Below are 23,911 nucleotides of genomic sequence, written 5' to 3' on the forward strand. Positions count from 1 at the left end.
CCTCAGCTTTTAAAGAATGTTATGTGTGCTCATTTTATGGCATTGGTGTTTTGCCTGCATGCATGCTTCTGTGTGATGGTGTCAGATCTTGGGCGTTAACAGTTTTGAGCTGCCGTATGTGTGGTTGCTGGGATTTGAACTCAGGACCTCTGGAAGAACAGTCAGTGCTCTTAACTGCCGAGCCATCTCTCCACCCTGGTTTTGATTGTGGGGACTATAGGCATGAGCTTCCATACTTGGCTATTTTGCCACTTCTTGCCCTGGCTGAGGATTGAACCCATAGCTCTGCCTTGTGTACGCTAGGCAAACTCTACCACTGATCCACACCCACCTACTTTTACTTTTTGTGAGATAAGTCTTGTTAAGCCTTTAGTTCCTCTGTCGCCCAAGCAGGTCTGAAAAGGGCAATTCTCCTGCCTTAGCCTGAGTAACTACTAGGATAGGCCTGTAACACCAGGTTTGGCTGCTTTTTATGGACTTAATATTGGGTGTGTGTACATGCAACTACAGGGGTTGATAGAGGACAGTAGAGCTATGATCAGTAGTTAGTTTGTGTAGGTGCTGGTAACTGAACTCAGATCCTCTGCAAGAGCAGTCAATTCGGGGTTGGGGATTTAGCTCAGTGGTAGAACTGGGTTTGGTCCCCAGCTCCGAAAAAAAAAAAAAAAAAAAAAAAAAAGAAAAAGAAAGAGCAATCAATGCTCTTAACTGAGTCATCTCTCTAGCCTGTGATTTTGTGTGTGCTCTTCTGGTCACTTCCTCAGGGAGGCCTTAATGAGCGACCACTGGTCACAGTAGACACACACACAACTATAGCTGTAAATGACATGAAGGCATCTCTGATGAGCCCACTGAGAAGAGGGTTCTGGGCAGGCAAAGCTGTGGCTGTGCTCCCTGGGCCCTGGCACAGAGCACATGCTCTGGGATTCTGAATTAAATGAGTGGAGACAATTAATACCAAGTCAAGTACATTTAGAGACGCTCCCAGTCAGGGGTGATGGGAGTAGCCTATCTGCAATCCTATTACTCAGGAAGTTGGAGGCAAGAGAATCAGTTCAAGGGTAGCCTCAGCTACATATTGAGGGCTCTACCAGACTAAACAATAAAAATGAAAGGACAACTGTGAAGGTCCCAAGGATGAAGTCCTCAGTACTTGGTGCTAAGTGCTTTTACCCAACGTGCCACCATACCAGCCTAGAATCAAGTGATGACATTCTGGCTGGGCATAGGAGAGCCACAGATGTGCCCACCGTAATTCTAGACTTAGGTGAGTGGCAGTTTACAGCTGTAATCTCAGCACTCAGGAGGCTGATTCAGGATTGCACTGAATACAGGAAGTCTGAGCTACATATTAATATCTTGGGGCTGGAGATCGCTTGGTGTTTATAGAGGCCCAGAATCCTCTTCCCAGCTCACAACTAGTAACTCCAATTCCAGGAGTTCCTATGCCCTCTTCTGGCATCTACAGGAACTGCACTTACCCACAAAAACACATTCATAGAAAACTTTTCATACTGTTTCCAAACAAACAAACAAACAAACAAACAAACAAACAAACACCAAAAAAAAAAAAACCCCAAAAAACCGGGGTTGGGGATTTGGCTCAGTGGTAAAGCACTTGCCTAGCAAGCGCAAGGCCCTGGGTTTGGTCCCCAGCTCCGGGGGGAAAAAAAACCCCCAAAAAACTGAAAATAGGGGATGGAGAGATGACTCAGAGGTTGAGAGAGCTTGCTGCTATTGCAGAGGGCCCAAGTTTGGTTCATTGGGTGGCTCACAACTGCCTGTAACTCACATGTAGGTAGCCCAGCAGTGGTAGTGCACACCCTTAATCCCAACACTCAAGAGGCAGAGGCAGGTGATCTCTAAGTTCAACTCTACAGAGTGAGTTCCAGGACAGCCAGGGTTATATGGAGAAACCTTCTGAAACAAACAAACAAACAAACAAACAAACAAACAAACAAACAAAAACAAAAAACTTGAGGAGGAAGAGGAGGAGGAGGAGGAGGAGGAGGAGGAAGATGGGCTTGTTTTAAGTTTGAGGCTGCCTGGAGTTTTTTTCCCCATCCATTTAGTGGTGCTGTGGAAGACATCTTGTATGAAGAACTTCTAAGCCCCTGTCGTAGGGAAGGGTCAAGGGAGGTCAGGTAAAAGGTGCACGTGGGTTCTATCAGAGTCCCAGCAAGCGTGAGCACTAGAATAGAGGTAGAGGGACCCACAGGGTGGTAGGAGCCTTGCCACCATCTGGGACCCAGATGATGGGATCCTACTTCACCAAGGTGTTCTCTGATGGGCCTCCATGATGGCCCATGTGCCCCCACATACATCCACTCAAACTTCCTCACACAGAGATGTCTAAAACCAACTGCCTCAGTACACCCGGTCCTAAGACTTCAGGTGCGCACCACGCGTAATTCCTTCAACATTTCCAGGGATGGTAGGAATGTTTTTGGTAGTGGCTGCTTCGGGAGGCTGGCCTTCTCACTGAGGACTTTCCCAAAGCTTGGGCCATCTGTGGCTCCCAGACTTCTGTCCTGTGGAACACCGCCGTGGGGGAAGAGGGAGTAGGGTCACCCCCACTCGGCCCCAGGCTGCTTTGGAGACTGCAGCCCTTCATTTCTCTCAGGCCTGTTTTTATTTATGTTTTTTACAAGATTGATTTATTAACTATGGTACATATCACATAAGGCCTTTTCTTTTCTTTTTTTTTATACCATTCCCATTGAGACAAGTACAATACTTTGTAGCAAATACATGATCTTAAAAACCAAAACCAAACAAAAACACCTCACTCAGAGATGCTTGGCTGCCGTGATGGCTGCATGCACTAAACAGGCTGGAGCCTCAGAAACCCATGATGTGTTTTTTAAAAAAGCCTGGAAACGAAGCAGACATTGCTAACAGCAACTAGAGAGGCCCTGGTTTGAGCCACGATACAGGAAATCATTACACTCGCTGTACAGACAGGTTTCCACTTTTGCTGCAAAACAGAAGTTTGGGCACACGGCCAGACTACTAACACACTTCAATACCATTAATGTTTCTGTTTGTTCTCAGAAAACTCAAAATACTTGTTAATCCAACACATATAAAGATCATTTAACATGTGAAAATACAAGTACCAGAAAAATAAGCCGACAACAGCACTATTCCAAATTTTCAAACAAGTTTTATTCCCATACAATCCCAAGACTTTTCTTTGCTTAAAATGTACACAGGGAACATGATTCTTTAATGTGAACAATAACTTATGTCCTGGCTCCACTACTTGGGTGGCTTCATGGCTGGGTAATAGGGCTAGAGCCTTAGCCTCTCTAGTGTCCCTGGATTGACCTAGTTCATCCCCATTCCCTCCCCATGCACACTGGTAGTGGGTGTGGAATGGAGAACCTCCCTCTTCCACCTGCCATCTGTAGATGACTTTGGGGGATGAGGATCGTTGTTGGCCCAATGTTAAGTCAGGGTCTGGGAGCAGAGCATAAGGTACCCTGTAGGGTCCTCACTTAGGTGATGCAGGTCTTCAAGGATTCCTCCCGCTAGACCAGGGGTGGAGGTACAGACCACAGGAGGGCTCACCCCACCCCTCTGGCCTACAAGTTGCTCTTTTGTCACCCTATGTAGTGGTAGATACAGTGTGAAGGTTCTAAGAAGTCTGTTACTGCTGCTGCCTGCATTGGCTGGAGAAAATGGAGAGCGTGGGGGAAGACAGAGCACCAGACCTTTCCATATCCCTTAAAAGGTTGAGGTGAGAAGGATGGGACAGTGCAGAAGGAATGCATACTACCCAGTGTGAAACTCGAAACCCAGCCCTGGGCCCCGTGGTAATGTTGGGTGGTGCCAGGTTGTGGTCACCTCCAGGGCTACTTTCTGGGTAGGGCAGCAGCTGACCTGCCATCTACTGAAGCCCTGAGTGCTCTGTCGTCTGTAGTTCCCCAGTTGGCTTGTCATGAGTGGGAAGGTCACTTAGAGTGCCTGAAGCAGAAGTGAGCTCCAAGCAGGGCTCTACTAGCCATGTGCCTACCTCTGTCTGCCACCCACTGCCCTGTCGACATAATAGGCAGCAGCCTCATAGATGGGTTCATAACTCTGTTCACAGCAGGATGGCTCCAATTCCATCTCTGCAAAGACCCAACACAGAAGCTACTGAATGGAAGCCATTTCAATAGCTGAGGCTTGGGGCATGAAGTCAGGGCAGAGGACGGACTGCAACCTTAGTGGGCACTACACACATTATGCTCCTATTGATTCCAGGCCACAGCACCCGACACAGACCCCCAGGAAGGGAGACACTTACGTATAACACATTTGTACCTTGCGTTTGGTTTTGTCTTGGAGATTACTTTGCAGGGGGCAGCCTTAGTGTTTGCAAGCACCTTATGTTGCCAAGTACTAGAGATAGGGAGACAGCCAGCTTCTCTAGGGCAGGACCCTAGGCCAGAGGCCAGGCATCCTTCTCTTGTCCTACAGAGGTAAAGGCAGGGTGGCAGGCCACCTGAGGCCCTTGGGAACACTCCCACATGCTATTTCTAAAGTGCAATGGTGCGACCCATGCCCCTCCTATGCTCAGGGTACCTTAGTGTCAGATTTCATGGCCCAGTGCTTAGATTAAAGTGGGGGCAAAGGCAAGAGCCCACAAGGGCTGCCATATCAGGAGGAGTATGGGGAGGCTGCTGGGGGAAGTGTCAGGGCTGGTCAGTGTGACAACAAGCCAGGCATGGGTACCTGTGCCTAAGAACAGGATCCCTCATTCCATAGCCAGTTCATCATTTCTGGAAGGTGCTATGCCTGCTCATATCCCAGACACCTTTTTCTGGTTCATTCACAGCATGGGATGAAATGACCCCACTTCAAACCAAACACGCCAACCTGGGTGCTGTGTGCACACGCCTGCAGTGTTTCTATAGTAGTGTATGTATGTATGTATGTAGTGTGTTGGTTGGCAGCAGGGGCAGGGGCCGTGCTAATAATCTTTCCAAGGGCTCTGTCTTCTCTGGGGGTAGGGGTTGGGGTCTGTGTTTGTAGTAACTGCCCAGGTGTCCTTACTTTGCTGTCACACATAGACAAAGGGGATTGTTACCCAGTGGCCACCTGGCAGGTGGGAGTGGAAACTTGAGGTCTGTTTTCTTTCCGTGATTTCGGTCTTTCTGTCTCTGTGGAGGAGTCCATCTTTCTTCCAGTGTTCCTTTGCGGCAGGGAATGGATCAGAAGCCTGGGAAGGGGTTGGAGGAAAGCCACACACTGGGTCTAGGCACAAAGCTCTCCTCTTGCTGTGCTGTTGGGCCATGCCAGTGCCCCAGTGTGTCCCATGGGGTAGCAGAGCCATAGCCCACATGTCCCCAAGACCCCGTTGCAGGTATGTGTGTGGATGATGAGAGAGGACAAACTGGGAAACGTCCTCTGTAGAGGGGCCAGCCCTGCTGGGGTTACCTCTGCCCCTGGCAGAGGCTGGGGTGATGTCCTGACGGTGGGGCCTGACGCTGGTGCAGGCAAACGGGTTGGGCCAAGGGGTCCAAGGAGCAGTAAGGGTGATGGGGCCGCCATCTGGTCAGTTCAGTTCTCAGATTGGCCCAGACCAAGGCGGGGCCTAAGAGCTTGCCACAGCCATAGCCAGGGCAGGTAAACGAACAGCAGGGCTCAACTGCCCAGCAGTGGTGGACACTGGCTGGTGCTGCCACTGAAGTCTTAAAAAGGCGCTTGGCTGTGAGCTCCACCCCAGGAGACCTGATTTTGTTCAAGGCCAAATGCCACCCTGTCAAGAAGACAACTGATTTTCCTGCTTCCTGGGCTGTGGTGGCTCACAGCGTGTGTTCGGCTTGGAGCTGAGAGGAGAGCAATGGCTGCATTGGGGACTGAGGGGTTGGAGGAGGTGACTGGGGAGGTGATGGCTGACTGGTAGCAGGTGTAGAGGTGAGGAAGGGGACAGTGGGTGCCATGGCTGAAGGGGAGCCAGGCGCAGCCCCCGGTGGCTCACTGATCGGCCGGTTGTAGAAGAAGAAGGGGCACTGCTGGATGAAGAGCTCGATGATGGTCTGGTAGGATCGAGTGGCTGTGAGTGCGTCCATGCTGCTGAAGTCAGGCCGCATCAACGTGGGCCAGAAGCAGATGGACAGGTTCTCACTGGTCATAAGATTCACCTTGTTGTTGTGGCTGACTCTGCAGATGACAGCAAAGCCAGGTGAAATCTGCACAGGGCCTCAGGGGGGTCCTCCCTACCCGCCCAGCTTCAGCCCGAACCTGCCACCAGCTTCAAGGAGCTGCAGGGCCCAGACCATCAACCAAATTGGTGATGATGCCTGGGATGGGCAGGAAGTTAGTGCATGGCTGCAAAAACCACCCCTCTGGGGCTGGGGATTTAGCTCAGCGGTAGAGCGCTTACCTAGGAAGCGCAAGGCCCTGGGTTCGGTCCCCAGCTCCAAAAAAAAGAACCAAAAAAAAAAAAAAAAAAACCAAAAACCACCCCTCTGCCAACAGGCCCACCATGAGTGGCTAAACCTGAGTATTGGTTAAGTGCTTTGCTCACAGGACAGGCTGCTCTGTCCCAAGGCACCCCTCCTGATGCGTGATCTGCCTCACAGCAGCTCTGAGACAAGGACGAGGAGCAGCTGTGAGAAGCTCTTGGCATTTTCATTCCGTGAAGTTTCGGAAGGCACTAGCTAGCACCTGCCAGAGTCTACTCCGCCACCCCCCACAGGCTTGAAGCCAGAGTCAGAATGGAAAGCAAGGATGCCACAGGCCTAGCTATGCCGCTTGCTGCTGTCCGAGGGTGGGTCCTGCTGGCCTTGTCCTCAGGTAACTAACCTGACATGCCGCTCAGGCAGGAAGAGAAACAGACAGCGTCTACTGAGCCTACCTGTTCAGGTGGGAGATGACATATTTGAAGACTTCATGGTTCTCCTTAGGGAACTTCTTCAGCACTTCCTTCAGAGCATGCAGCTTCTGCTCCCTGTCGTTGATCTCTGAAAGAGAAAACGAAGGGCTTTCAGGGACGAGTTGGTGGGTATTCTGAGGACAGCAGGAGGGTACAGAGCAGCTGGTAGGACAGGTGGCTGGTGGCCAGCCCAGGTGTGCTCTGGAAATCCTCTGGGAGGGCAGCCTCATCCTACTCTCATGCCCAGAGCCTGCACCCATGGCCGCACACCTGGACTGGGGTCCAGACGACGTCTATGTCCCAGGCCCCTGCTGAAGGGCAGTACTGTGTGCCTGGGCTTCCTGCCTCCCCCCAACCCCCAAGACGAACCATCACAGACTCTACCATAAAGAACACCATTCTTTGCTCATTGGTTGCCCCTGGAGACAGGCACCCCAATGTATTAAGACTGTTTGCTTCCTGGCCAGACGGAGGGTGCTGCCACCCACCCACACTGACAGACCATGGAAGGAGGGAGGGGTCTGCCACAAGACCAGGGCTCTGTCCTTCCCTGCACATGGTTCTGTCGGAGGGGCTGATACAGTGGGTGATTCTTATGCAGCTCAAAGGGACCACATGCCCCTGCTCTTACTGTCGCCAACTGTGCCCACTGAGAGTTCTAACGTGCTGTGACAGGAAGCATGTCATCCATGCCATGCCAGGTCAGCCTCTCCACAATGTGCCCTGTTTTGAGTATGGGAAAGAAGGAATCAGACAGAATGGCCATGGAGCAGGGATTTGAACTAACCACCTGCAGAGCTGAGCTGAGTTTGGTTCGTTCTGGCCAGGAGGCAAAAAAAAAAAAAAAAAAAAAAAAAAAAGTTCAAACTCCAAATAGAGCAGCACCAGTCAGCTCTGACTCCTCTGCACAGGGAAAGGCGTTTCTGTGGCCACTGCAGTGTGGGCCTGCAGCATGCTAGTGAAATGGTCCACGGGTCTGACAACCTAAGCTTGATCCTTGGGACACATAGGGTACAAAATACTGCCTCCTGTAAGTTGTCCGCTAACTTCCACATGTGTGCACCCCCCCACCCCCCCACAAAACAAAAACCAAACTGCAGTGGCTTTTGTCTGTCCCCTGAGTTTGTTCTTTGGCTCTTTTCTCCTGTTAGCTTGCTGGTTTTGTCCTATTCTAGCTTGTTTTTATTTTATCTTATTTTTTTTAGATGCCTGTTTGTTTTCTATATAGTGAGACCCTGTCACAAGACAAATCTATTTTTAATAATTAAAAAATAAAAAAAGGTAAGACCACAGCTTCCTAGTTGGGAATCTACAGTAGAGGACATGCTAGAAGGCCACAAACCGGGTGAGCCTGAAGGAGTGTTATGTTATATAAGGGCTGCAATTCAGAGCCCAAACCCAGTCAGGTGCTCTGGTTAACCATCCTGTCTGCAGTGCCCTGAAGCTGTGAACCTGGGCAAGTGACACCCAAGGGTCGCTCAGCCTCCTGTCTGTGAGAGTCTACAGGTTGCACCTCTAGAACTGGAGCGTCAAGGTGAGCTCACAGTTGGGCACATGCTGAGGGCCTGGAGCTGCTCTGACTGGCAGGGAACCTAAACAATGGGAGTTGTCTGCCTGTCAGAAGATGATTGAAGCCACAGGAATTGAGGTGTGGGGGCTGGAGAGATGGCTCAGAGGTTAAGAGCATCGACTGCTCTTCCAGAGGTCCTGAGTTCAATTCCCAGCAACCACATGGTGGCTCACAACCATCTGTAATGGGATCCAATGCCCTCTTCTGGTGTGTCTGAAGAGGGATATAGTGTACTCATATACATAAAAATAAATCTTAAAAAAAAAAAAAGGAATTGAGGTGTGAACTAGTCCAGCTTCAGTTTCTTTTTCTTTTTTTTTTTTAAAAGATTTATTCATTTATTATATATAAGTACACTGTAGCTGTCTTCAGACACACCAGAAGAGGGCATCAGATCTCTTTTCAGATGGTTGTGAGCCACCAGGTGGTTGCTGGGAATTGAACTCAGGACCTCTGGAAGAGTAGTCGGGTGCTCTTAACCACTGAGCCATCTCTCCAGCCCCCCAGCTTCAGTTTCTAACCAGAGTCACTTCAATGGTTCAGTCTTCATGGCTGACCTGTAGCCCAGTAGTCTGTTCTTGTGTTTCAGTAAGAATTCTGTTTAGTGGGGTTGGGGATTTAGCTCAGTGGTAGAGCACTTGCCTAGCAAATGCAAGGCCCTGGGTTCAGTCCCCAGCTCCGAAAAAAAAAAAAGAAAAAAAAAAAAGAATTCTGTTTAGCAGAAGGAAGCCCCAGGAAGGAGGATGCTGATCGATTATACAAGCACACATAAGAGCCATGAGCAGGGCTCACTTTCACTCACTAGAACAAGTGAGCCCCTTTTAGATGCAAGCACGCACAGGTCCCTGTAGGTCCCCAATGATTGGAACGTGGCCATGCCTCTTTTCAGCAGGCACTGTGTGGCAGCATGTCACGGACAGCAGCTTCACTCAGCATCAGACCTGCACTTCCCACCTGAGGAACAGCAGTGATGGGTGCTTTTTCTCTGAGGTGATGCTGCTGTTCTGATACCGGTTCATGCCCTTCGTGGGAAAGCGCACACTCCTCCTGGCGGTCTCTTGGGTCAGAAGCCCAAGAAAGACCTACGTGGTTCCTGTCCTGTACTCCCTCCCTCTCTCTTCCAACCTATTTGATTCCCTGCCAGGTCCCTGTACTCATGAGCACTGAGGAGCACCAAGTGACTGGAGGAAGGACCACCAGGAGAGAGACAGGATCTTCCTTGCAGTTTGGTCCTAGGTCTATAACGCTAAGGCAAGGCTGGTTTCTCTATTTAAGGTGCTGGGGATGGAACCTAGAACCCTCACATACTAGGCACACAGTGTACCAGTAATCCAGGTCCTACTCTACCTCATCATTGCCTTTTTTTACTTTGCCCATGATCTCCTCAGTCATGGGCTATTGAATATATTTACAGTATCTGATACGAAATTTCTCTTGGGGAGAAGGCTCAGACCTAACCATATCCAATCAGGAAGAAGTTGGTTTGAACTGTACCTGTCATGCCACCACTGTAACAATGGACACACCTTGCCAGGTACTGTAATATGCTGGGTTGAGCTCTGGGTAAGACTATTAATGTCTTTTCTCTCACAGCAGCCCACATGGCACCTTCTGGCAATATGTAGGTTAGCCAATAGTGAGTTTTCTGCTCAGTTGAGATAGAAATCTGTATCCTACATACAAAAGTGAGTGACGTCTTCAGCAACAGGATCTTCTCACTGAGCTATGGTGGGCAACCAAGCGTCATGGTAATATCCTATGCTCTGGGTATCTCTCTGACCAACACAGGAGAGAGGCATTCCATTCCTGACACTGAGATTTCACTTGTATCCTCTGTCCTCTAGGAGATAGAAGGGTCTTACATCTTCAGTGTTACAGTACCCTGAGAGACAGTTTCCGGCGGCTCTTGCTATCCAATCCTTAGCAGGCATCCAGGCAGAAAGTGGGGCTGGACTTCAGCTCCGCCCTCTGCTCCAGACCCCCTGCCATGCCTTAGAGCCTGTGAAAGGAATGGAGTCAGGTTGTGGGCAGGACTTCAGGGGCTGGAAGAACCAAGGTGCAGTCTATATACACATGCTGCAGCTGGTAACATCCTTAAGAAGCCCCAAGGAAGAGAAAGTCATGACTAGCAGGGACCTTATGAACATCCTCAGAGTATATAGGACTCTAAAAAGTATAAAGAGCCAGCTGTAGTATATACACCTGAAAATCCAGCACTAGACACACCAGGACGGGAAGATCAACCCAGAGTTTGAGGGCAGCTTGTACTACAGAGTGAGAGCTTGTCTCAAAAAAATCAAAAACAAAAAAATCCAACCAATGAAAAGACCCAAACTAAAAATAAAACAAACAAACAAAAAAGGTTTAAGAACTGGCCCTGGCCAAAACACCTTGTGGCAAGGACCCTGATCCTACTGTCGCCACCCTGACTGTTTACTGTCAGCTGAGTTCCAGGCTGTGAACCATGCATATTTATAGTAAAAGAACAGGAGAGAGCTGGGCAGAGGCTTGAGAAATATAGGCAGGCCCAGGCGTAACCTGGTCTTCCATGTGGCAAACAAGATTATGGCTAAGGCTGGGCAGGGAGTACCCTTTGTTTGGCTCAAAAGAGAAAATTCAGACTATTCTGGAGGCATGGTCATGCAGCAAGTGGGGCAGTGTCTCTTGTCCACCAGACTGCAGTTGGAACCATATATTATCTGTCACAGCCATGACTCTCTGTCCATACAAGCCGTAACACATGTACTTGTAGTGAGGGACACAGGGTCCCTGAACAACTATCTGGACAGATAAGAGAACGCAACACCCTGAGGTAGTATGGGAACAGTAGCCCATAAAGGAGTGAGGGCCCTCCATCTATGCCACAGTCTGGCTGTCAGTCATATAATATCTAGCATAAGCTGTCTCATTTGCCTAGTGGGAAGGGGCGATGATAAGCCTGCATTGAGAATAATTTCTCTTGGACGATCAAGCACCAAGAGACTACAGGTTTAGTGTCCCTAACTGGACCTACCTCTAGGACTTGTCAGCACATAAGCCATAAGGCAGCTTGTTGGGACCAGACAGACTGGAGGGACTCTAGACAAGGAAGGGATTGGTTGTGTTGGTGGTAGACAACCAGAAAGAAAAAGGCCATCAGGTTGGAAGCATGTCCTGGTCGGGATGAGGTGTTAGGGAAGAGAGGGTAACAGAAGGCTCCCACCTGCTGCCTATGACTCTAGCCCTGCTAGAGCTTCCATAGCTCAGGACCCCTCCTCCTCACCTCTCCTTGCCTTTCCCCTCACCACGGAGCTTTGTGCACTTGCAGCTCAGCTTGCTTGAGTCTACAGAGAGCATCGGCTTCCAGCCAGGAAAAGCAGGAATTCAAGTTCCAGCTTGCTAAGTCCCCAGTCTCCAGTCAAGTTGTGTCACTCTCAGAGCCTTGGGCTCCTCTGTACCATGGAGAAACCATCCTCTACCTCACTGGTGATGAAGAACATGCTTCAGTAATCCAGCAGTGCCTGCTGCACAACAGCAAGTAACAATCTGTGAGCTCTGGTGGTGCCTGAGTCTCCATGTCACCTTGGCTAAGCTGGGAAGACAAGCGGCAGATAAGCACACAGATTCCACTTGGTGAGCACCCCTCAGTAGTGTTGAATAATGTGGAATTCTGATGCATACACAACAATCAAATAGTGACCTTGGTATCTGTTGTGATGGGATGTGGAACCAAATGCAAGCCTGAACACACACAGCTACTCTGAGGCAATAAGTGAATAGAGCTGGTCAAGGTGCTATTGCCATGGAAATCTGTGTAACTTTAGGGCACGCAATCTTCCCTTTACACAAACTTTTCACTGCCTGGCTTCTCACTCGGTTAAGTCCACTTTGATCCATAGAGCCCTGTGCTTCATTTGCTGCTTCTGCTTTAGGTACCATGTCAGTGAGATCCCCTCGTCCTTACTCACTCCTGTCAGATAGTCAAGAAAGGGCAGACAAAGATGACTAGCGGGGGTCCAAAAAGTGTGTAATGGAGAGGAAGTTATGAGACTCCAACCTTCCTAGGCTGCTGTGCAGTTCCTTCTGAACCGTAGAAACCTAGAGACTAGGTGTCAGAAGCAACTGGAGGAAGGGAAATGGACCTTCTGTGATGGTTTGTATATGCTTTGTCTAGGGAGTGGCCCTATTAGAAGATGTGGCTTTGTTGGAGTGAGTGTGTCCCTGTGGGTGTGGGTTTTAAGGCCCTCATCCTAGCTGCCTAGAATCCAGTCTTCTCCTAGCAGCCTTCAGATGAAGATGTGGAACTCTTAGCTCCTCCTGTACCATGTCTGCCTGGATACTGCCATGCTCCCACCTTGATGATAATGGACTGAACCTCTGAACTTGTAAGCCAACCCCAATTAAATCCTGTCCTTATAAGAGTTGCCTTGGTCATGGTGTCTGTTCACAGCAGTAAAACCCTAACTAAGACAGAAGTTGGCACCAGGAGTGGGTATTGCTGTAACAGGCCTGACCATGTTTTGGGGAAGATTGTGGAAGGACTTTGGAACTTTGGGCTAGAAAAGCCATTCAGTGTTGAGAACTCAGTGGGAAGTTCTTTAGGAGGTTGGAAGACAAGACTGTTGAGAGCAGTGCAGAAGATGGAGGCTTGGCTTGTGAAGTTTCAGAGGGAAGATTAAAGACTCTATCAGGGCCATTTGCTATTTTCAATTAAGACTTTGTGGTTCTGATTAGATGTAATTAACAAGAGACCAGAACTACTGAAGTGAAATCTTTACATTACTAGGACAACCGATGCTGGTTAGCTGGAGCTAAGAAATTAGCAGTGATTAAGAAGGGGCCAGCATTATTGAGGTGAAATCCTTTCGGAAGTGTTTCTTGAGAGTCAGCACATAGAAACATATGTTTCAGAGGTGACCACAGTTGTACCTCATGTTGGCAGCTGGACTTGGTAGTGTGCAAGAGTCACCCAGGTTTTGAAGGCATGGAGAACAGCTGAGGCTTGGCACTGTGAGAGGCCTGGAGAGGCCATTGGTGAAAGGTTCAGCTTCAGTAGCAGGACTGAAGGGGTCATGCAGAGAAGTTGAGGCTTGGCACCATGAAAAGAGCCTATGAACCAATAGGTGAAAGTGCAGGCCAGTCGCAGCAAGGGACCCCAGCCATTTTTTTTTCTTTTTTTTTTTTTTTCGGAGCTGGGGACCGAACCCAGGGCCTTGCGCTTCCTAGGTAAGCACTCTACCACTGAGCTAAATCCCCAGCCCCGACCCCAGCCATTTTTGAAGATGCCAGTACCATGAAATGACCACCAAGAATAGCAGCAGCAGCGGAGTGGAGCCAGGCAGATCCTAGAAGACAAGCTGTGTGCTGCAGAGGGCAGAGCTGGAGACGTGACTCAACCTCTTCGGGGAAGTCAAAAAGATTGTGAGTGGATCCCAGACCTTGGATCCCAGAGTTTGATTTTGCTTTGATTTGATTGTGACTGTACCTTTGTTTCCCCTCTTGAAGTAAGAAAGTATTTGGTTTTTATTTTTATTGGCACCCATAATTGCAAGATCTTGAATGTTAACAGACTTAATTTTAAAAGAGATTGGATATTTTAAAGGGAATGAAGTTTTAATGTGTTTGGGTTGTAAAGACTGAGGGACTTTTAAAGCTGTTTTTAATGTGAGATCTTGGGGATGAATAAGAAAGGTTATTCATAAGAAAGGGATGAATAAGGTTGTGGTTTAACAGTGATGTTTGTATGTCAAGTTGACAAGGGGTCAGTTGTACTGGCTTGTTTTGTGTGTCAACTTGACACAAGCTAGTCATCAGAGAGAAAAGAGCCTCACTTGAGGAAATGCCTCCATGAGATCCAGCTGTAAGGCACTTTGTCAACTAGTGATCAATGAGGGAGGGTCAAGTTCACTGTGGGTGGAGTCACTAAGACATCAGGCTGAACAAGCCATGAGGAGGAAGCCAGTAAGCAGTACTCTCCATGTCCTCTGAATCAGCTTGTGCTTTAGGTTTCTTTCTGACCTGACTTCCTTTGGTGATGAACAGCGGTATGGAAGTGTAAGGAGAATAAACCCTTCTCTCCCCAACTTGCTTTTTAGTTATGATATCTTTGTTGTAGCAATAGAAACCCTAAGACAGCCTTCTATCAACAACTTCTTTTGCCCCTCCCCAAACAAAAAGGTGCCATGTCAGTTGTTTTAAGAAACAATGGCATTAGGGGTTGGGGATTTAGCTCAGTGGTAGAGCGCTTGCCTAGGAAGCGCAAGGCCCTGGGTTCGGTCCCTAGCTCCGGAAAAAAAAAAAAAAAAAAAAAAAAAAAAGAAACAATGGCATTCTGTTGGGTGCCAGCATTCAACATGCCTCTAGATGGCGCCAGGTCAAGGCAAAGCAAATTCGAGAACTGGTTGTCCAGCAGCTGGGTACTAACCAGTGCAAGGCCTCCTGAACCTCTTTCTAACTTCCCTTAGAGAGACAGCATGAGTCTAAGATGATCCTCCCCCACATAAGTGCTCCCTCCCAGCCTTGACAGGTGGGTAAAAAGGAGAGGCTAGCAAATGTGAAAACAGAGCATGTATAGATAACCTGAGTCCTACACCCTCCCCTCCACAGCTGGGCTGGCTTCATTAGAGGAGAGGGGACTCAGGACTGGAAGCCACTTGACCTATAACATCAGCACAGTCTTGAGAGTAAGCTTGAGCCAGGCAGTGATGAGTTAGCCAGGACCATACATCTTTTCTTGCCTGACCTCTTTCTCGATGCCTGGAAAGGGAATTCTTTTTTTTTTTTTTCTTTTTGAGATGGGATTATACTATGTAGTTCTGTCTGTCTGTCCTGGAACTCACTAGATAGATCAGGCTGTGTGCAAACTCCTTCAGTAGTCGTAGAGGAATTGCTGTTTCTGGGTCTTCCCTTTTTTCCCCTGCAAGAGCCAGGGCTTTCTTTGGCAAAAAAATAGAGTAAGTGCCTTATGGTGGGCAGCCTTAAGAGATTAAGAGATGTCAAGGCATATGACATTCTCCTAAAGGCCAGACAATGGGAAAAAATCCCACACAATGGTCACCCTAAAGCAGTGGGTCTCAACCTTCCTAATACAGTTCCTCATATTGTAGTGACTCTCAACCACAAAATTATTTTCATTGCTACTTCATTACTGTAATTTTGTCACTGTTATGAGTTGTATTGTAAATATCTGATATATAGAATATTTAATATGTGACCCCTTTCAAAGGGGTCACATTCCACAGGTTAAGAATTGCTGTCCTCAATTGCTGTCATTAAAACTAGAGGCTCTAAGTCAGACATGGTGGCACATGCCATAATGCCAACCATGCGAAGTTAGAGGAGAGCAAGATAAGGTGTCTGAGGGCACCCTGGGATATCTGAGACACTACCTCAAATAAACAACAAAAGATCCCAGAGTACTTATGTGCTACAGAGCCTTGAGCCTGTGATCTTCTGGCCAAAGCCACCGGGCATCCTCCTTCCCCACACATGCACACAGGTAATTTTATTCTTTAAGAAACAAACAAAAAAAGTTTTTAGATATATTAATTTTAGTTTGTGTACTCTGCCTGCATTCACGTCTGTACATCACACATGTGGCTGGTACCTTCAGAAGTCAGAAGAGGATATTAGAACCTTTGGAACAGGAGTTTTGGACAGCTATGTCCTCTGCAAAAGCAGTCTTATAACCACTGAGCCATTTCTCCAGTTCCAGAGGTAACTTTCTAATGGTTTGTTTGGCCTCAGGTCACAGTCTTGCTGCCTTAAACGAGGCAGCTGAGAGGTGAAGAAAAGATCCAGGACAATGTGCTTCAGAACTAGAAGTTCCAGCTTCGGGTTGGGGATTTAGCTCAGCGGTAGAGCGCTTGCCTAGGAAGAGCAAGGCCCTGGGTTCAGTCCCCAGCTCCGAAAAAAAAGAACCGGAAAAAAAAAAAAAAAAAAAAAGAAGTTCCAGCTTCACCTCAAGGAGTAAGCTCAGCGGAGATATGGGGAGGCCAGTCATAGAAGAGAGACAGGGATCACCCCTCACCCCCAAGTTAGAGGCTAGACTTAGAGACCTACAAGTTGCCCTGGTGGAACACTCAGAGAAGTGCCTCTGTAAAAAGGGCAGGGCTACCTGGAGCCTCTCTCAGGCTGTCAGTACTTACTGTGAGCTTCCACCAAGTCAATCTGCATGCTGTATGGTACCAGGGGGTCTGGTAGCTCCGAGAAAAAACTCTTCATGGCCCCTGCCACAGTGTTCACAGTGAAGTCTTTCTCTGCCAGGTCCAGATTGTGATCTGAAAGAAAGCCAACAAAGTGAGGCCAGACCCATCTAAGTTAGCAGAAACCACAGAAAGCTCCCAGAAAAGGCTTATAGATGTAGCCCAGGGCGGGGGCTTGGGATTAGCATAGGAGTGCTGAGGAGCTGGTTCACAGACATGGCCTGACAGGTCACTTCTGGCCTGTGGGGAGGAGAAGAGTGACTGGGGACCATGGTCTCCTAGGCCACCTGCCATCCAACTTGGTTCTGACGAGCTTCAGCTTTTTCCTTATTTCCCTTCCTGCCAGCCATACAGTCATACCCTCATCTAGATTCTGATGGAGAGAAGAAGAATCCCTCTTTCTCCCCAGCCCACCGCTCCATTGAGCCTTCTTCCTTCCTCTCTTTTTCTGCCTCTCTCTAGGTCTCACTGCATGATTGATTCTGTAGACTTGTCTACAGATGGGCATGAAGTTTTCCTCTCTGGATTACAGCTGTTTGGATTCTTACAGTTATACACCTCTAAGATAAAACTCCATCGTGGCTTAGCATAAGTGTATTATCTGACATGTGCACAACGAAATGTGTTTTACCAGGACATATTCTTGATGTTGGAACAGTGGTACATGATTACAAGATGTCACTGTCAGTTGGCCCATGACAGCAGATGAGCTGGTTGCTCCAGAAGTTGGCCCCTGTTCCCTCTGCTTCCCTACTCTCTGGTTGCTGATAGCTAAGAGTACTTCACTGTTCTGCCCTGGCACTGATGGCCTGGCTTAGATTTCATTGTGGGCATTTTTCACATTAAGAGCCTTGGAGCCTCTCATAGACTAATGCTCATAGGAGCAGGGCCGCCCACGAGTTCAGCTTGGAAGTGGGAGCTGCAGCTCAGTGCCTCAGGTACCATGAAATGTTCCCCCACTTTCTCTTCTACAGGTTTACTTGAGATGTAGATATTTCTGACCTGCTCATTAATTCAAATGCTACCACCCTGGTCCCAGGCCAGGGAGGCAAGGCCCTTCCAGAGAAGTGAGGCAGGGTCAGGGAAACTTATAGTGGTAGCTGTGGACAGCAATGGGAGCCAATACCTCTGGGCTCAGCTCAGGTTTACAGGGTGAAGGCACTCACGCCCTGCTGATGATCCAGCCACAGTATCTGCTCGGGACCAGTGACATGGCCAGACTGTGCCATACTTACCTTGATCAAACTGTCTTTGCAAACTTTCCATTTCTGACTTGTTTCCGCTGACCCGGTAGATGCCTTCTGTGCTTAGTCCTGTGGAAAAAGAATAAACAGGTCCTATGAACCAGAGCTGGAGAGCAGATAGGGTTTGTGCATGGGGACAGGGACTGTCTGCAGAGTCTACAAGGTCTCACCATGAGGGGAAGAGCAGGACTAACAGTACTTTCTTGTTTGATGCTTCAGCTCTTTCTCTTTTTACTTAAAAATATCACAGGACTGGGCCCAACCTTCCTTTACTCTAAAGATAAGATCTTATGTAGTTCAGTCTGGCCTTGAACACCTGATCTTCCAGTCTCTACTGCATTTGGTTTAGCACTTGCTAGATGTGATATGTGGACCAGGCAGGCCTCAAAGTCGGAGATTGTGTGCTCCCGTTTCTGGAGTGCTAGAATTGGAGGCATGCCTTACTATACCCTGTCAATATTACTCACATGTTAATGTACAGTCTTAAGTATTATAGTAAAAAACATCACGCGATGAGAGTTTTACCTGAGTGTATGTCTGTCCACCACACTTATATGCCTGGTGCCAATGAAGGCCTGACAACAGTGCTGGAAAACTGACCTGGGTCCTCTGGAAAAGCTCTTAACTGCTGAGTCATCTCCCCAGTCTTTACCTTTGTCTATGTGTGTACACCACAGGAGTGCAGTGGCTGCAGTATACAGAAGAAGGCAATAGATGCTTTGAAGCTGAGTTACAGGGAGTTGTGAGCTACCTGATCTCAGGCCCTCTGACCTCTTTCTCCCACCTGAGTGTTTTCCTATTAAAAATAAAAACAAAAAGCCAGTGGTACACACCTGTAATTCTAGAAGGTAGGAAGCAGGTGTCAAAACAAGCCCAGTCCTGGCAACATATGAGTGCCACGTTTTACAAGAGTGACAGAGAGCAACCATGTCTCAGAAGGCCAAAAAAGAGCTTGGTGAGACAGCTCAGCAGACAAAGGCACTGGCAAGGCTGATAGCCTCAGCTTAATCTCTGGAACCCAGGGAAGAAGTGACACCTCTACCAGCAACAAAATAAAAACCAAGCACTCACAAAAAGTAAAAGGAAGATAAAGGGCTAGAAATGTGGTTCAGTGCTAGAGCACTTGCCGGCTACGAGCAGGATCTCCATTCCAGTACCAGAGGCACAGATAGCAGAAAGAAAGGCCCAGTGTGTCCCACCTCAGCTGTTCCCTTGCTGGACATTCAATAAGCTTTTTTTTGACCCCAAATAGATGAAGAATTGACACAGTCTCTTCTTTCACATACGGAGCATCCCATGACACTTTCCTCTATAATTCAGTGTGCTCATGTTTTTATAACACAGCTCTTAGGACTGAACTCTCAGTGCAGTTTCAGTGGTAGGCCACCTGCCTTGGTTTGATCTTTAGCAATATAAAAACCAAAGCACAAATCAAGAACATCACACACCATGTTTCTAAAGATCCCAGCATACACAATGATTCCAGAAACAGTTTTATCCTCGTCTAGGTTCTCCCAATCTTTCACCGGTAGAAAGCTCTAAGTAGCTTTTTGTGTTCCAGCAGTGCTAGGAAGGAATCTGCCCAGCAAGTGCTCCACCACGAAACACCCCAGACCCCAGCTTAGGTCTATTTCTCACTAATGCTGCTGATTTCCCTTGGCGGTGCTTCTCACTTTGTACTTAAAAGGTCTTTGAATATTAAATACTGTTTGTTTTCCTCCCCCCATTACCTTTTTTAAAGAAAATATTTATTTCCCACGTATCTTCCCTTCTTTTGCTCAAGTGTTTGCAGAACGGCTCCCTAGTAGCTCTAACCCTTCACTGGCCTGGGCCATAGGAGCAGCAGACCAGTCCTCAATGGCTGGAACTATTAGACAGGTACAGAGGCCCCTCTACAGCATCAGATCATCGTGCCACCTCTGAGCAGCAATGAGCTGAGGAACCAGTGTGCTCCATTCGCTCTGACAGTTCTCCCTGGTCATAGCTTTTTCAGCTATGTTTGTTTTTCTTTTTTTCTTCAGGATCTCTGCAGAGGGAGAGATCAGGCATGATCTCCCATGGATGCTCATGGGAGATGGTGCCACACATGTGCAGAACTTCCTGGGCTAGCAACATCATCAGATTCACTGAGTGAGCTCCCTTGTTGTTGCATAGAATGGCAATGTCCACACAGCACAGAGGAAAATTTGTGTCACAGAGAGCAATGGCAGGCAGACGGCAGACATCTCAGTAGGGGTTGGTAGTCAGTCCTGGGATCTGTAACTACCAGAAAATGAAGCTTCCTGAAGGCTGCTTAGATCCAGTAAATCAAGGCCCTAGGAGCAAAGAGGCCAGTGCTCTTAGAGATGATGCTGACACCAGAGCTTCTCCCAGGTCCTCTTCAGATTTATGATGCAGATGTCACTACTCTTTGTAGGTGTACTGTTTCACCTGAGAGCCAAGGTTGGTGCCACCTGTTTGGGGTCCAGCTGTAAGGATCATAAGGAAAGGCTCTACTGCCATTTGCAGGACATCAAGGATTCTGAACATGGGGGTTGGGGATTTAGCTCAGTGGTAGAGCGCTTGCCTAGCAACCGCAAGGCCCTGGGTTCGGTCCCCAGCTCCGGGAAAAAAAAAAAAAAAGACCAGAAAAGGATTCTGAACACGGTGTGAGTTTTTTTAAAGTAAAGACGTGAATCAAGAATGGAACACTGAATGGATAGAATGTAAATTACCTTTTTTGGGGTGGGGTGGGATGTTGTCTTGCCTTATTGCCAGGTTGCCCTTGAATTCCTGGGCTCAAGAAATCCAATTGCTGCCAGGAGGTGGTGGCATACGCCTTTAATCCCAGCCCTCAGGATTAGCCATCAGGCATATGCACACCTTTAATTCCAGCACTCACTTGGGAAGCAGAGGCAAGCAGATCTCTTCAGTTTTAAGGCCAGCCTGGTCTACACAGTAAGTTACAGAATAGTCACGGCTACACAGAAATCCTATCTCAAAAAACACAACACAATAAAACAGAATTCTAGTTATCTTAGTACTACACTAGCCCGACTTTTTTTTTTCTTAAAGATTTATTCATTTATTATATATAAGTGCACTGTAGCTGTCTTCAGACAGACAGAAGAGGGCATCTCTTTACAGATGGTTGTGAGCCACCATGTGGTTGCTGGGAATTGAACTCAGGCCCTCTGAAAGAGTAATCGGGTGCTCTTAACTGCTGAACCATCTCTTCAGCCCACTAGCACGACTTCTTATTTTATCAAAATTATTTCTTTGTTTTGAGACAAGGTATTGCTATGTAGTCTTGGTTCGTTTTCAACTCACAGATACTTGCCTTACCTTTGACTCCTGAGTGCTGGGAATAAAGGCATGCACCACAGGCCTGGCTCTTTATTACTTTTTTTAAAAATGGTTTTTTATTTTATGTGCATTGATGTTTTACTTGCATGTGTGTTGATGCAAAGTGCTGAAAAATTGAACTCAGTGGTAATTGCTGAGCCATCCTTCAGCCCCTCTTTATTGCTTTTTCTCAAGCATGCTAATTAAAAATTAAAAAAAAAAATTGCTGGGCACTGTGGATATACCTTTAATCCCAACACTCAAGAAGCAGAAGACAGGTGGATCTCTGTAAGTTTGAGGCCAAGCTGTTCTACACAATGAGTTCCAGGTCAGTTAGGGCTCCACAGTTAAGACCCTGTCTGAGGGGTTGGGGATTTGGCTCAGAGGTAGAGCGCTTGCCTAGCAACCGCAAGGCCCTGGGTTCGGTCCCCAGCTCCGGAAAAAAAAAAAAAAAAAAAAAAAAAAAGACCCTGTCTGAAACCCAAACCCAAACCAAACAACAACAAAATTAACCATAAGCATTTTTTTCAAGACTAATCATTAAAAAAAAAAAAAAATCAAATCACAAAAACATAATGTCATAGCTGGAGCAATGGCTAAGCAGTTAAGAACATTTGCTGCTTTTATATAGGACTCAGGTTTGGCTCCCAGTTTCCACATGGTGACTGTCACTAACTCTGTTCTAGGGGAATCTGATGCCCTCTTCCTTTAGCATTAGGCACGTATACACATGCAGGCCAAAACACTTACACATATAAAAAGTAAATATTAAAACAAAACAAACAAAACCTCAGGATAATTTGTCTTTACATGTGAAAAGGCTTTCCTGGGAGCTCACTCTAGAGTCCATTTTCCAGCTGCCAAGGAAAGAAGTCCACTGCCTCATGAGTACACATCTAATCTAGCACTGCAACCTCACTGTGAAAACTGAGATGGGTTCTGTGGTCAAAGAAACAACGTCCCTTCTGAAAGCCATGGTCTTAAGCAATGCTGGTTAGCAGAAAGGTACTGAGGATGCAGTATGGCTGCGACGGGGAGGGCTTGGGGAGGAGAAACATGCACATCCCAGGCAACGGGCTTCTGAGAGCCAGGCATTTCAACCTGGTCAGCACTGTGACTGCTGCCTCTGGAGAGGCCATCGGGTGAATAAGATCCCTTGACCTATGTGTTCCAGGGTCCTGGACTAGCAGATGGACTCTGACAAACATGTATCAGAAGTCACCAGTTCCCCTTCTAAAAAACTAAATGCCCATAGACCTTTGACCCCACAGAATTAAGTAGCACCAAACTCAACAGCAGCATCTGGTTGTAGAGGAGCCATCATGCCTCTGGCCATGCTATCCTCTGCCTGCTGGGATCCCAGTGTCTATCTACCCCACACCCCATTCACCTGCCAATCAATGGAGCAGGATGGTGTATGTTTAGTCCTCCACATGGACAGTGGGTAGGGTAGTCTGGGTGTTTGGTGGCACAGCTCTTCCCTGGCAGCTACCACATTGGACTTAATGCTGCTCTAAGTTCATGTACAACTTGGGTCCAGGTGTAGTCTCCTCAGAAAAATGGATGGTCTGTTTTGTTTTTCTTTAAATAAAGCAAAACCCCAAACTTAAATTTGCTGGGTGGTAGTGGCGCACACCTTTAATTCCAGTACATACTTGGGAAGCAGAGGCAGGCAGATCTCTCCATTTAAGGCCAGCTCTATCTACAGAGCAAGTTCTAGAGACAGTTAGGGATACACAAAGAAACTCTGTCTTAAAAAAAATAAACCCACCTAGCCATACCCCGCATCCCCTCCCCCCCAAAACAACACCAAAACCTTAATTTAAAATTTAAATGATGTATATGAACCAGGTTGGGGACACATATGTTTAATCCCAACTACTGGATGGCAGAGGCAGGTGGATTTTTGTGAGTTTGAGGCTAGCCTGATCTGTACAGTGAGCCCAGCTGGGGCTACATAGCAACCCTGTCACAAAACAAAAAACTAAATAAAAATTTGCATGTCTGTGTATATGCTGTGCATGTAAGTACGTTGCCCTCACAGGCCAGAGGGACCTGAAGGTAGGAGTTTCAGGTGATTGTGAGCCACAGGATGTGAGTGCTCAGAATCAAACTTCGGTTCAAGGTTTCTCTGTAGCCCTGGCTACTCCTGATACTGTACAAAAGCCAACAGCCAGCTTGAGAGCTAGCCATCACTACCCTCTGCACAAGAGGGCAGAAAAGAAACTACATGTTGGCTATCTGGAAATAAAGTAGGGTGTGGGCTGCAGCCTCACTACAGGGTCATCACGGGAACAGCACATCTGAGAACAAGAGGCCAGCTCCAGAACATCAATTAATCATCAGCTCAGCATTTCCTGTAAGCGGCCTGCCTGTTTGCTTTACCAAACCTCATTTTAAAATAGCAATCCTGTTGCTGTTGTATCCAACACCATGGCATAATTTAGGAAAGGTATCATTAGCCTAGCAAGCACAATTTATTACAACTACCACTTAAAATCAATTAAAAACAAACAGCACCAAGAGCTGACTGTGCCTATCGTGCTGGCTAAAAGTGACCAGTGGCTGGCAAATGGGTGGAGACCAGGATACTCTAAGTATTCTTATTGAAGCACACTTCAACCAGCAAGCCTTCCATTTTGAAAATGGCCCCTTCTGGTTTCAAATATCTTCTCTGGGGGCTGTAGAGAGGTAGATCTTAGGGACTGGCTAAGTAACCAATCTA

The 23,911-nt window shown here is 47.6% G+C and overlaps 1 protein-coding gene across 5 annotated transcripts in view; it reads right to left on the reverse strand.

Annotated features, from left to right (window-relative positions):
- Positions 1-2,618: 2,618 nt before the first annotated feature.
- The window catches only part of Arhgap35 (Rho GTPase activating protein 35), a 116,849-nt gene continuing 95,556 nt past the window's right edge, over positions 2,619-23,911 (reverse strand). For 4 of the 5 annotated variants that reach the window (XM_008758919.3, XM_039110038.2, XM_063288062.1 and 1 more), the window contains 4 exons: positions 17,854-17,931; positions 16,562-16,693; positions 6,848-6,953; positions 3,147-6,150 (listed from right to left, as the gene is read on the reverse strand). In XM_008758919.3, coding sequence (XP_008757141.1) covers positions 5,793-6,150; positions 6,848-6,953; positions 16,562-16,693; positions 17,854-17,931 — 674 coding nt within the window. In that variant the 3' untranslated portion in view covers positions 3,147-5,792. Of the gene's footprint in view, positions 6,151-6,847; positions 6,954-16,561; positions 16,694-17,853; positions 17,932-23,911 lie in introns of all 5 variants that reach the window. The other variant, NM_001271132.1, reaches the window with a different exon arrangement.

The sequence above is a fragment of the Rattus norvegicus genome, chromosome 1 (genome assembly GCF_036323735.1).
Source record: "Rattus norvegicus strain BN/NHsdMcwi chromosome 1, GRCr8, whole genome shotgun sequence".
Classification (NCBI taxonomy): Eukaryota; Metazoa; Chordata; class Mammalia; order Rodentia; family Muridae; genus Rattus; species Rattus norvegicus.